Source organism: Salvelinus alpinus, chromosome 26 (genome assembly GCF_045679555.1).
Source record: "Salvelinus alpinus chromosome 26, SLU_Salpinus.1, whole genome shotgun sequence".
Lineage (NCBI taxonomy): Eukaryota > Metazoa > Chordata > Actinopteri > Salmoniformes > Salmonidae > Salvelinus > Salvelinus alpinus.
Genome location: NC_092111.1, coordinates 15777947 through 15791898, shown reverse-complemented (window position 1 = coordinate 15791898; position 13952 = coordinate 15777947). Strand labels below are relative to the sequence as shown.

The 13952-nt window shown below is 41.8% G+C and overlaps 1 protein-coding gene across 4 annotated transcripts in view; it reads right to left on the bottom strand.

Moving 5' to 3' along the window:
- Positions 1 to 13952, bottom strand: part of LOC139554823 (A-kinase anchor protein 9-like) — a 139569-nt gene that overhangs the window by 88839 nt on the left and 36778 nt on the right. For all 4 annotated transcript variants that reach the window (XM_071367981.1, XM_071367982.1, XM_071367984.1 and 1 more), the window contains exons 9-16: positions 11138 to 11221; positions 9888 to 10035; positions 9414 to 9484; positions 9084 to 9213; positions 8682 to 8779; positions 8016 to 8127; positions 7589 to 7826; positions 109 to 169 (exon numbers count right to left, since the gene is read on the bottom strand). In XM_071367981.1, coding sequence (XP_071224082.1) covers positions 109 to 169; positions 7589 to 7826; positions 8016 to 8127; positions 8682 to 8779; positions 9084 to 9213; positions 9414 to 9484; positions 9888 to 10035; positions 11138 to 11221 — 942 coding nt within the window. The remainder of the gene's footprint in view (positions 1 to 108; positions 170 to 7588; positions 7827 to 8015; positions 8128 to 8681; positions 8780 to 9083; positions 9214 to 9413; positions 9485 to 9887; positions 10036 to 11137; positions 11222 to 13952) is intronic.

Sequence of the window (13952 nt, the reverse complement as noted above, 5' to 3'; positions counted from 1 at the left end):
TCGCTCGCAGTGACAGCTAATGGAGTGTCTTAATTCAAATCAGGGTTTTTGCCTCGAGAAGAGGTGGTGTGTGACGGGAAGATTTGGCTAAGTGAGAAGGGAGCAAACCTTTAGTTCCTCTGCGTCCTCTTCCTCGGTCCGCAAGCCAAGCTGGGCAGCACTGGACAGGCTGAAAGACAAGGCAGAATTAAATATAAAGACCGAAGACATTAGTGAATGGTAAAGGGTAAACAAACATCCACCATGCTGAAGACAGCGTACAAGTGAATCTACTAGTATTATTTTTCAACATCTGACTTCTTATTTTAGGAGATTGGAATTCATGATTTACTTTAAGTCTGAAGTTCAGTTAATTTTCAACCACCCACTGTGTGTGAATTGCACAGCGAAAGTGCCCTGTCCAAATTCCCCTTTGGGATTAGCTAACTGGCACCATTCTATCAATCAATGTCATCATGGGGCATGTACAGTGGGCTGTAATATTTGAAACTTTGTGGATAGAAATGTAATGCATAGAACCGACATACGATTCCCTATTATTCTACATGACAGAGAAGTACTCTGAGGGTTATTCAGATAAGCAATTATTTTAGTACATGATACATTTCTATCTGAACGTTCGGTAACCTACCCTTGCCCTGAATAAGCCCTCAGGCTTCGATACCAAAAGGCTCAAAGTATTAATATAATTTAACAGCAGGGTGCAGTAGTATCTCAGTTAATCATACCCATTTGATTAGAAGATGGTTTATCATAGCGTAACCTAACGTAGCATGCATAGAAAGTCACTTGAGTGGAGTCCTCACTTCCGTTTCTCAGGGGAAAAGGTTGAAAATAGTGTATCCCTAAAAGCCAGAAACATCTGTTTTATGACAATGCCGCTAAGGGTGATCATAGTGAGACTGGCCTCTACAGTAGCTGGTTAGCAAGACTACTCACCGGTGTAAGTCAAAATACCCCAAATTAACATGCAACAACCCCAAAGCGTGAAGACAGAGCAGTCTCTGTGTCCATTGACTACTTACAGGGTAAACAAATGTCATTTTCAAATTTGGGAGAATTATCCCTTAAATTTTCTATTGATATGGAAACACCTTGAGGATGGCCAAATGGGGAGACGGATGTTTCTGCTCTTTGCCTAGAGATGTTGGGCAAGAGAAAGCGTACTTTGTGGGTTAGTAATTAACAGACTTTTAAACACCATGTAAATATTTCATAAACTGGGCTGTGCTGCTGGCAGATAAGCTATCATTGCTTCACTAGACTCTCCCAGTGTTTTGCATGTGAAGAACTATATCAAAAGGTCAACCTGAAGCATTCAAATTGTCTACTGTTGGAAAGCGTAACTATTGTTTTTATTATACCCTCTGGGGATCAATAAAGTTTACTCAATGAGATTCAACTGCGACAGACATAATCAGAGCCCTATGTAATAATGAATACTGTATTGAACAAAAATAATAAAAGCTAAAACCTGCCTGATAATACCTCCAGCGGGCAATTTGGCCATTTTTATATCAAAATAATACAGTGGCACAGCTAGCACTGCGCCACAGTGCCTTAGACCAATGCGCCACTCGGGAGGCACGTTCACTATTATTGTACAACGTAGAAAAACCCTTGACATCAAAACCATGAAATGACACATATGGAATCATGTACAGTCATGGCCAAAAGTTTTGAGAATGACACAAATATGGATTTCCAATTTCCTGCTTCAGTGTCTTTAGATATTTTTGTCAGGTGTTACTATGGAATACTGAAGTATAATTACAAGCATTTCACAAGTGTCAAAGGCTTTTATTGACAATTACATGAAGTTGATGCAAAGAGTCAATATTTGCAGTGTTGACCCTTCTTTTTCAAGACCTCTGCAATCCGCCCTGGCATGCTGTCAATTAACTTCTGGGCCACATCCTGACTGATGGCAGCCCATTCTTGCATAATCAATGCTTGGAGTTTGTCAGAATCTGTGGGTTTGTGTTTGTCCACCCGCCTCTTGAGGATTTACCACAAGTTCTCAATGGGATTAAGGTCTGGGGTGTTTCCTGGCCATGGACCCAAAATATCGTTGTTTTGTTCACAAAGCCACTTAGTTATTACTTTTGCCTTATGACAAGGTGCTCCATCATGCTGGAAAATGCATTGTTGGTCACCAAACTGTTCCTGGATGGTTGGGAGAAGTTGCTCTCGGAGGATGTGTTGGTACCATTCTTTATTCATGGCTGTGTTCTTAGGCAACATTGTGAGTGAGCCCACTCCCTTGGCTGAGAAGCAACCCCACACATGAATGGTCTCAGGATGCTTTACTGTTGGCACGACACAGGACTGATGGTAGCGCTCACCTTGTCTTCTCCGGACAAGCTTTATTCCGGATGCCCCAAACAATCGGAAAGGGGATTCATCAGAGAAAATGACTTTACCCCAGTCCTCAGCAGTCCAATCCCTGTACCTTTTGCAGAATATCAGTCTGTCCCTGATGTTTTTCCTGCAGAGAAGTGGCTTCTTTGCTGCCCTTCTTGACACCAGGACATCCTCCAAAAGTCTCCGCCTCACTGTGCGTGCAGATGCACTCACACCTGCCTGCTGCCATTCCTGAGCAAGCTCTGTACTCGTGGTGCCCCGATCCCGCAGCTGAATCAACTTTAGGAGACGGTCCTGGCGCTTGCTGGACTTTCTTGGTCACTCTGAAGCCTTCTTCACAACATTTGAACCACTCTCCTTGAAGTTCTTGATGATCCGATAAATGGTTGATTTAGGTGCAACCTTACTGGCAGCAATAGCCCTTTTTGTGCAAAGCAATGATGACGGCACATGCTTCCTTGCAGGTAACCATGGTTGACAGTGGAAGAACAATAATTCCAAACACCACCCTCCTTTTGAAGCTTCCAGTCTGTTATTCGAACTCAATCAGCATGACAGAGTGATCTCCAGCCTTGTCCTCGTCAACACTCACACATGTGTTAATGAGAGAATCACTGACATGATGTCAGCTGGTCCTTTTGTGGCAGGGCTGAAATGCAGTGGAAATGTTTTTGGGGGATTCAGTTCATTTGCATGGCAAAGAGGGACTTTGCAATTAATTGCAATTCATCTGACCACTTCATAACATTCTGGAGTATATGCAAATTGCCATCATACAAAATGAGGCAGCAGACTTTGTGAAAATTCATATTTGTGTTATTCAAAACTTTTGGCCACGACTGTAGTAACCCAACAAATGTTAAACAAATCTAAATATATTTTAGATTCTTCAAAGTAGCCACCCTTTGCCTTGATGACAGCTTTGTACACTCTTGGCATTCTCTCAACCAGCTTCATGAGGAATGCTTTTCCAACAGTCTGGAATGAGTTCCCACATATGCTTAGCACTTGTTGGCTGCTCTTCCTTCACTCTGCGGTCCAACTCATCCCAAACCATCTCAATTGGGCTGAGGTCAGGTGATTGTGGAGGCACGGTCATCTGATGCAGCACTCCATCACTCCCCTTCTTGGTCAAATAGCCCTTACACAGCCTGGAGGTGTTTTGTGTCATTGTCCTGTTGAAAAACAAATGATCATCCCATCTGGTTTGCGCTCAGTGGGACTGTGCATCTCTGCAGAATGCTGTGGTAGCCATGCTGGTAAAGTGTGCCTTGAATTCTAAATAAAATCACAGTGTCACCAGCAAAGCACCCCCACACCATCACACCTCCTCCTCCATGCTTCACGGTGGGAGCCACACATGCGGAGATCATCCGTTCACCTACTCTGCGTCTCACAAAGACACGGTAGCAATCTCAAATTTGGACTCCAGACGACAGGACATATATCCACCCGGTCTAAAGTCATTGCTCGTGTTGAGGCTCAAGCAAGTCTCTTCTTCTTATTGGTGTTCTTTAGTAGTGGTTTCTTTGCAGCAATTCGACCATGAAGGCCTGATTCACGCAGTCTCCTATGAACAGTTGATGTTGAGATGTGTCTGTTTCTTGAACTCTATGAAGCATTTATTTGGGATGCAAACTCTAATGTTCCACAAATTGACTTTTAACAAGGCACACCTGTTAATTGAAATGCATGGTTGAGAGAATGTCAAGCGTGTGCAAAGTTGTCATCAAGGCAAAGGGTGGCTACTTTGAAGAATCTCAAATATAAAATCTATTTTGATGATGATTCCATATGTGTTATTTTATACTTTTGATGTCTTCACTACTATTCTACAATGTAGAAAATTCAAAACAGAAAAAAAAATGGAATGAGTAGGTGTGTCCAAATGTTTGACTGGTACTGTACATCCTGTTTGCAACAAGGCACTAAAGTAATACTTCAAAAAATGTGGCAAAGCAATGAACACTTTGTATTAAGGACAAAAATTTGTTTGGGGCACATCCAACACAACACATTAGTGAGTACCACTCTCCATATTTTCAAGCACAGTGGTGGCTGCATCATGTTACAGGTATGCTTGTAATCGTTAAGGACTGGGGAGTTTTTCAGGATAAAAAAATAAATGGAATGAAGCAACATCCTAGAGTAAAACCTGGTTCAGTGTGCTTTCCACCAGAGACTGGGAGGTGAATTCACTTTTCAGCAGGACAACAGCATTGGTTTCTCTAATGACTGCCTCGCCTGATTCACCAACTACTTCTCAGATAGAGTTCAGTGTGTCAAATCGGAAGGCCTGTTGTCCGCACCTCTGGCAGTCTATGGGGGTGCCACAGGGTTCAATTCTCGGGCCGACTCTTTTCTCCGTATATATCAATGATGTCGCTCTTGCTGCGGGTGCTTCTTTGATCCACCTCTACGCATACGACACCATTCTGCATACATCTGGCCCTTCTTTGGACACTGTGTTAACAAACCTCCAAACGAGCTTCAACACTCCTTCCGTGGCCTCCAACTGCTCTCAAATGCCAGTAAAACGAAATGCATGCTCTTCAACCGATCGCTGCCCGCACCCACCCGCCCGACTAGCATCACTACTCTGGACGGTTCTGACTTAGAATATGTGGACAACTTTAAATACCTAGGTGTCTGGCTAGACTGTAAACTCTCCTTCCAGACTCACATCAAACATATCCAATCAAAAGTTAAATCTAGAATTGGCTTCCTCTTTCGCAAACAAAGCATCCTTCACTCATGCTGCCAAACATACCCTCGTAAATCTGACTAGCCTACCGATCCTGGACTTTGGCGATGTCATTTACAAAATAGCCTCCAACACTCTACTCAGCAAACTGGATGCAGTCTATCACAGTGCCATCCGTTTTGTCACCAAAGCCCCATATACTACCCACCACTGCGACTTGTATGCTCTCGTTGGCTGGTCCTCGCTACATATTCGTCGCAAAACCCACTGGCTCCAAGTCATCTTTAAGTCCTTGCTAGGTAAAGCTCCGCCTTATCTCAGCTCACTGGTCACCATAGCAACACCCACCCGTAGGACACGCTCCAGCAGGTATATTTCACTGGTCATCCCCAAAGCCAACACCTCCTTTGGCCGCCTTCCCTTCCAGTTCTCTGCTGCCACGAATTGCAAAAATCACTGAAGTTGGAGACTTATATCTCCCTCACTAACTTTAAGCATCAGCTGTAGGCGCAGCTTACCGATCGCTGCAGCTGTACACAGCCCATAAATAGCCCATCCAACCAACTACCCATCTCATCCCCACATTTGTTTTTCTGCTCTTTTGCACACCAGTATTTCTACCTGCACATCCTCATCTGCACATATATCACTCCATCGTAAATTGCTAAACTGTAATTACTTTGCCACTATTGGCCTATTTATTGCCTTACCTCCTTACTTAATTTGCACACACTGTGTACAGATTTTTCTAATGTGTTATTGACTGTACGATTGTTTATCCCATGTGTAACTCTGTGTTGTTTTTGTCGCACTGCTTTGCTTTATCTTGGCCAGGTCGCAGTTGTAAATGAGAACTTGTTCTCAACTGGCCTACTTTGTTAAATAAAAGTGAAATACATTTCTTTAAATTAAAAACTTAAAACACTGACGGCCTAAAACCATGAATGTTCTTGAGAGGCCTAGTTAAAGTTTGGACATAAATCGGCTTGAAAATCTAATGTCAGGATTTTAAAATGGCTGTCTAGCAATGATCAACAACCAACTTGACAGAGCTTGAAGAATTTAAAAAAGAATCATGGGAAACTATTGTACAATCCAGGTGTGCAAAGCTCTTAAAGACTCACAGCTGTAATCCCTGCCAAAGGTGATTCAAACATGAATTGATTCAGGGGTGGAATACTTATGTAATTTTTTTTTTTTTGCAAAAATGTATAAAAATGTATATTATTACTTTTGAATCGATTTTCTGACCGATGCATGCTAGATTTGGATTGGTTTGGGGCCCGAAAACCGACATTTAATCGGGATGGATGCGTGAATGTTACATCCCTATTATATAGTGAAAATAATTTAGATATCAGGAGATGATACATTTATTTTAATTCTGTTCAATTTGTGATATCCAAATTGGTAGTTACAGTCTTGTCCCATCGCTGCAACTCCCATACGGACCTGGGAGAGGCGAAGGTCGAGAGCCATGTGTCCTCCTAAACCCGACCCTGTCAAGCCGCACTGCTTCTTGACAAACTGCCCAATTACACCGGAAGCCAGCCGCACTGATGTGTCGGAGGAAACACCATACAACTGGCGACCAAAGTCAGCGTGCATGCGCCCGGCCGCCACAAGGAATCACAAGAGTGAGATTAGACAAGGACATCCCAGCCGGCCAAACCCTCTCCTAAGCCGGACGACACTGGGCCAGTTGTGCGCCGCCCATGCGTCTCCCGGTCGCGGCCGGAAGTGACACAGCCCGGGATCGAACCCGGATCTGTAGTGACGCTTCTAGTACTGCGATGCAGTGCCTTAGACTGCTGTGCCACTGGGGAGAGATATCAGGAGATTAAAGCCATGCTAATAATAATGGACTCAGGAGGGATTGAATAAAACGGAAATCTACTTTCAAAGGAATAAAGAGTTTGCTAATGCCTTGGCAATTAAAGTGTGCCTGAATGGCAGCTGTAGAATTTCACTGCCCGGTTGTATCGGGTCACAGTGATCTGAGAAGTGCTGCTGCACTCTTTCTATGCGCACGCACACACAGGAGTAGGATCCTCCTCATGACCGTTTCAGATACTCCCATGGGGGAGATGAAAATGTACTTTCTCACTTATGCACCGGTGGTTGTGTTTCTCCGATAATATGTATTACCTATGATGTACTTGTGGACTAACCAATTCATATGTTGAGTTGGATTTAGTTTGAGTTTAATATTCGTGTCAAGATTACATGCAATGTGAAAGGGTTGATGATGGGGTTTTCCTCTTGCCTGGCTACCCAGACTCCTTGCTCTAGCCAAACATTACCCCACACCCACTAACGTTAGTTTCTTCTCTGCAAAGAGTCTGGATCAGAGTACCTTCCCAATCCTACACCGAATGCGAACACATTTGGGGCCGTCTGATTGGTCCAGAAATCGATAGGTTGTAGTGTCTAGTATAAACACACTGTGAGAAGCTCTTGCATGTGATTTATGTAGGGCCACTTCTAAATCATAGTCATGATCATCATCATCACTATTACCTGAACTGGGCCTCGGTGCCCGTGACCTCATCGAGGTGCTGCTGTAGCACGATGAGCTCGGTAGCATAGCGCTCCTCAGTCGCTTTGGCCTGCTGCTGGTAGTAGGCCCTGAGGCGCTCCACTTCCAGCCTGTGGCATTCCTCCAGCTGGGCCCGCTGCTGATGGATGTCGGCCCTCAGCTTCTGGATATCCTCAGCAGTGTGGGAGGAGGGCGAGGCCGCGGTCAGCTCCCTCAGATCTGGGTAGAGAGCGATGGTGTTAGCATTAGCATGACTATGTAGATGGAAGTAGACAGTGCCCATCTTTCCCATTCATTTTGGGCTTGAGGCTCGCAGACCTTTCCAAATGCACAACAGATTGTGTAGAATATGAACACCACATAACCCAGCACCATTTTGGTTTAGACAGAGTATATATCTAAATTTACCCTTGAGATTGTGTGTAGAGATGCTGGAGCTTTCGATGTGCCTGCGCAGGCTGGCGATCTTCTCCTCACTGCTGCGCTTCAGCTCATCGTACATCAGCTGCATCGCCTCAATCTAAAAATGACAATAAGAGTTTGACAGCAGTGTTTGTTGGCATTATCATTAAAGCCAATTAGCTTTCATTCGTCATATCATTATTAACTAGCAGAGTTAAAAATGTAAAAGCTGAGTGCTAGTGTCCTAGCAATTACTGTACCCAAATCAAATTATTGTTGCTTTTCATCCCCGTCATAATACTATGATTACATGTCAAACAATAACAACGAGGTTGGTGTCGTGACATCTAATCATATCCAATCAAATAATGACTTATATGTTTTTTCCCCCACCAATTCATAAACTCTTGGCCTAAACCCCTTAAAGCAGGTGTGTCAAACTCATTCCATGGAGGGCCTAGTGTCAGATGGTTTTGGGATTTTACTTTTCAATTAAGACCTCGAAAACCATGTGAGGGGAGTTGTTTACTAATTAGTGACCTTAATTCATCAATCAAGTACAAGGGAGGAGCAAAAACCTGCAAACACCCGGCCCTCCGTGGAATGAGTTTGACACAAAGAGCTAACTAAATAAACAGTTTTACACACACAGTGTGTAGCAGTCCATCCTACCTTATTGCCATCTGCCTTCAGTAAGGACTGGAGCTGTAGAAGACGACCGTGCTCCTGTTCAATCCTCTGCTTCACCTGCTGAAGGTCTCTGTACATTTCTATAGAACCAGACAGAAGAAATGTCCATTACAAGTATGTCCTCATGCAGTCTCAGGGTGTGAAGTATCTTCACTACTATAAGATATTCCATTTATAATTGATGTAGCTGGATTTGATGTGCGTATGCAAATGCAAACTGGAGGAAAACACAATATATACTAATTTGTAATTTTATCATGCAACAGTCAAGATTGGTGTGTGACTTATTCAGACGTTTTCATTAGTCAGCCACTCATTTCATAGGCTGCGTGTTCTTTATGTGGTATTGCTATCATTTGGTAGACATCACAACCAATAAAGCACCTTTCGCCTCCTGTAAAACAGCACTGGAATCCCTCGTTTCTTCCCTTTCAAATGAATGAATCTTCCAGTCCTCGACATCAGTGGGGTGGAGATACTCCAAGAACTCCTCTCCAAAAAATTTAGCAAAGGACTGTATAAAGAGAACAGCAAAATAGCTCTCAAACAAAACTGATGTCTCTGTAAATATGATGCATTCGAGTGGTAAGAATCAATGTCTAAACCTGAAATAATTCTGTCTAATAACGTTCTCATATCAAAAGTAATTGACAGTGCAAAGGAACATTAATCAATACTTGTTTTTTGTGTGTATGTGTGATGAATGTTAACTACCAGGATGAGTTGCTTGCACTCTTCAGACACAACTTGCACCACATTCTGGTACTTAGAGCTTCTGAGTTCATCTGTGAAGTCCGAGAAAAACAACATAAGCATACATTATAATTGGCTTATATTGAGCACAAACATTATTCAATTACTAAAATAGGATGAATGCAAAAGAGACTGAATAACTTCCGTGAGAGTCTCCTGTTTTCTATCTACAGATTGTAGCATGGATGACATCACGAATGATAGATAAAAATAAACTAATTCAACATGGCCCGTCTAGCCCCACACCCCCAGATACACATACATAATTAAATATACATGTGCGCAGTGCACACATTGAAACATGTACACACACACACCTCTAACCACCACAAGGTTTCCTACCACACAAACACACTTGCCATATCCCTACCTCAACCCCACCACCAGACAACAACCCATCCATACATCAACCTGCACTCAAAACCACACACACACCTTTGTCCCATGTTTTTTTCAAGCGACCCAGCTCCTGCTCAAGTGTGCTGACACGGGCATCTGTCTGCTCCCGGAGCAGCGCCAGCTGTGCAGCGTGCATCTGAGACAGGCTGATGCGCTGGGCCTCCAGCTGCAGCCTGCACTCCACCTGCACAAAGAGAGAGAGTAAAGAGAGCATAGAATTACCTAGACCAAAATGGACATAATCCCTCATTCCACCTATGGTTGCACAATAGAGATTGTTTCTGGAGTAAGACACACAAATTCCAAAGAATAGAATGTGCTTGTTGCAACTTACACATGATGAATTTAAGGTATTCTTAGCAATATGACATCATACACATATCAACAAGACGATTGTCAACCACTATTGGCCCCTCCAAATGTACTTTAGGCTTGCCAGTTGCTGTTTATCTGTAAGCAGGAAGTCGGCCTGCTGTATGATGCCATATTTTTGAGTGTACCTTTAAACATATATTCCAAAAGGTGCAACCCCAAATATGTTGGCCAGTCCACCCACCACAGGATATTGTTTTGAATGGAAATGGGGAATGCCTGTTGCCCTAAATTTATAAGAAACAGGGGGGAGCACCTGGGCTTTATCACAACAAACAAGGGGCCAGCTATTATCTATTCTACAGCCAACACAATGGAGACGGCAAGGCTTTCCTCTCATCCTTGGATGGATGTGGAAACGCAGATGTGTTGCAGCTACACTTGTGAAGTCATGATTTTTTTCTTTGATGACAGTGCTATTTCTGTGTGCAATGCATTTTTGTGTAGAATGGTAACACTGCTACTTTCATAACGCTTTGTTTGATTGCAATTTATCCAACCACTCAAGCACTATACATATTACAATAGGACATATATCAAACTGATGTCAAGCACATGCTTAGTAGCCTAATGCACGTAGCTAGAATGTGACACTGCAAATACTGCAAGGATGAATAACTGCATACTGCAACTTCCTAAACAGATTCATAGGTCTTACTTTGGTTATTTCACACTAATTATTAGCAGTGTGGGCAGTATAACACTTGCTGACACAACAACCAAGCATTACTCATAATAATACAAATTGGTGACAAAAGGAAGGTTTGCCTTTATCACGGTCTTACTACTGGGTGCCCATAGTTCTGTATGAAGTTTTTCCACTGGTTGATTGACCTTCCCAACCCACTGTACTAAGACAGCGACTCAGGCCGGAGCGAAAAGCACAGGTAGATTTGAGCTCAGGTGACATTTACATGCTCTGTGGTTTCGCTGTCCCTGTCCTCCTCTTGCTTCGCTACAGGGTCCACCCAACACTCCATCCCATCTACGCTCTTCCCCTGAAAAGAGGAGAAAAAAGTAGCCATTGTAACAGAAGAGATTAAAAGCTAATAAAAAAACACAATGTTGATGAGGTCTGGCGACAACAGTACAGTACGTATGGCATAAAAAACAATGAAACACTTACTGAGAAGGCCACACTGTAAAGACTAAGACAGCTTCAGAAGCATTTCATATTAATTAGCAATTTATTAATAGCAATGAATGCTTATGTACTTCCCTTGCACATAGTATTGATACGAAGAACAAGATGCAATAGCACCATTTTCTTGATTTTGATATAAGCACTTATAAATGTGGTCTTTTTATAAACTACGGTACCAGTGAGGATTTCCTACGCTGGACAAGTTGTCACAGATATTTAAGTCATTGATGATAATATGCAATTTAAAATAAAATAAAAATTACATTAAGGGGGAAACATACCATAGCTTAGCTATATTCAATAAAATGTATGAGTTGATTTAAAATTCATGTTTAACACTTTCTCATGGTTGGTGTCTTGACGGATTTGTCCAAAATATTGCGACATAAAACACTTTTCTGTCGATGCATTTATGGCAGTTTAAATTGTCGTTATATCATATATTACACATATATGATATATATTATTATATCATATATTAAGCAGGTAGCCTAGTGGTTAGAGTGCTGAACTAGTAACCGAAAGGTTGCAAGATCGAATCCCCGAGCTGACAAGGTAAATATCTGTCGTTCTGCCCCTGAACAAGGCAGTGCTCCTAGGCCGTCATTGAAAATAAGAATTTGTTCTTAACTGACTTTCCTGGTTAAATAAAAGGTTAAATAAAAATATGTAATCAGTTAAATTAGACATTGAACTTGAACCCTGTACATACCTGGATCTAGCAGTTGGAAAGTTTTTTGTATAGAGATCTCAGAAATGCAGTGTAACTACATAACATTCCGTGTTTCCTTATGTTATGGGGTGAAAACAGTTTTCATGGGCAAACAAATTCCACAAAAACCATGCGATTGCAAAATCGAATGCTTCTAAACAAAAGTCATCTTACCTTTATACTTAAAACCTAAATCAATACTGTCATTGACGTGGTTCTTCAATATTTATGCATAATACTTGTTGGATGTGCATTTGGTGTCAAGGTGTAATTACACCATGTATTTTCACACATCATCATCTGATTCAAGAAGGAATTTTCTGAATGACAGTCAAGTGACAAAAAGCTGTTGCATGCGCCAGGTGTTGGGGAAAAAAGTTTTGTCTTTACGCCGGTGAAGACAGTTGTGCTTGTATGTAAAATCCCTAGCGAATTGATGTTAATCATCTGTTGTGGTCTGCTTACTTTACAGCAGATTTAACAGAAGAAGCATCAAGGTAATGAGTTCATGTTTTTGTGCCTCGGATTAGACACATAGTCTACTGTGAGCAATTATGTATTGCACAACACCCAACACTATTCCAATTCATTATTCTGGATATAAAGACAACACATGACATAGCCTAATGGGTTTCTTCACAATATGATCTGGGAATGAAATAACATAACAAATATATTTTGGTTTCCATGTTACACCTGCATTTTTAAACAATACAAATGGATCTTGAAATAGCCCACTTGAACACTCATTTTTTACCTCAGAAATCCAAGTACTGGAATAGGCCTACCTTGAAAATCATACATTTCCTCAATTTGGTACTTGAAAAGTCCTTGTAATTATTGTAGCCGATTTATAAGATCTTCTGATCCCTTATAATTATCCGTGATTTTCTTTTTGATCCGTTTCTGTAAGCGATGTGGCCACTTTTGTATGTTTCCCGCCACTTCAATTGATGGGTGTTGCGCTACTCTGTTGAGGTAAAACCATCTAATGCTGGCTTCAACTTGGCATTCCATGAAAACTGTTCCATTACAAAATGAACCTGGTTTTTGGTTGTTTTCTCAGTATGAAAAAAACGATGGTAAGATTAACGCTGCCGCTATTCATGGCTTTATTAAAGTATGTGTACCTGCGTTGGCCACATAGGCAACAGCAGTGGTGTGTATTCATGGGTTTCCCCAAAAATTGTAAAAACATTTAATAATAATGTTTTTATTATTATTAATAATAATAATAATAATAATAATTAGTCCCGCTGTGGTTCATAAATTTCCTTCAATTCTCAAGAGTGGAGAAAGCATCCGAGCAAGCGAAACATTTGGTCCCCCTTGATGAAAATAAATACAATTATAGCCAATCAGCATTCAGCAAAACTGAGTGAGCTCAACTGTGAATGATCCTGGCGCACCAAAGAAAAGTGTTAATTTTGTATTTGGCTTCAGACCAATCACATCACCCCAAAAGCAAAATGTCATTTAGAGACAAAAACTTGAATTGTTGCATCTCATTGTGTTGTTGTCCTCAGGTAGCTAGCTAGCTAAAATCGTCCCTTTCCTAAATTAGCCATGGATGGAGATTGGGATTTGGAATTGTGGTTTTACTTAATTCTCTGTACTGGCCAATGATTATAAGGGCAATTCTGATCCAACCATAAATTCATACATTGTGCCCCTGACCCGAAACGATGGAAGTTCAACATGTAGCTAGATGTAGTAGGCTAATGTTAACTAGCTGACCTAGCATTTTAGCCAGGTAGCCTAGGACAACAACTAAAAGCGTGTACTGTATCATGACAGAGTCATAGACCGTTTAGGCAACATGAATGTGGAGGATGGCATTGGCATTTCTCTACAAGTAGGGTGAGTCAACATG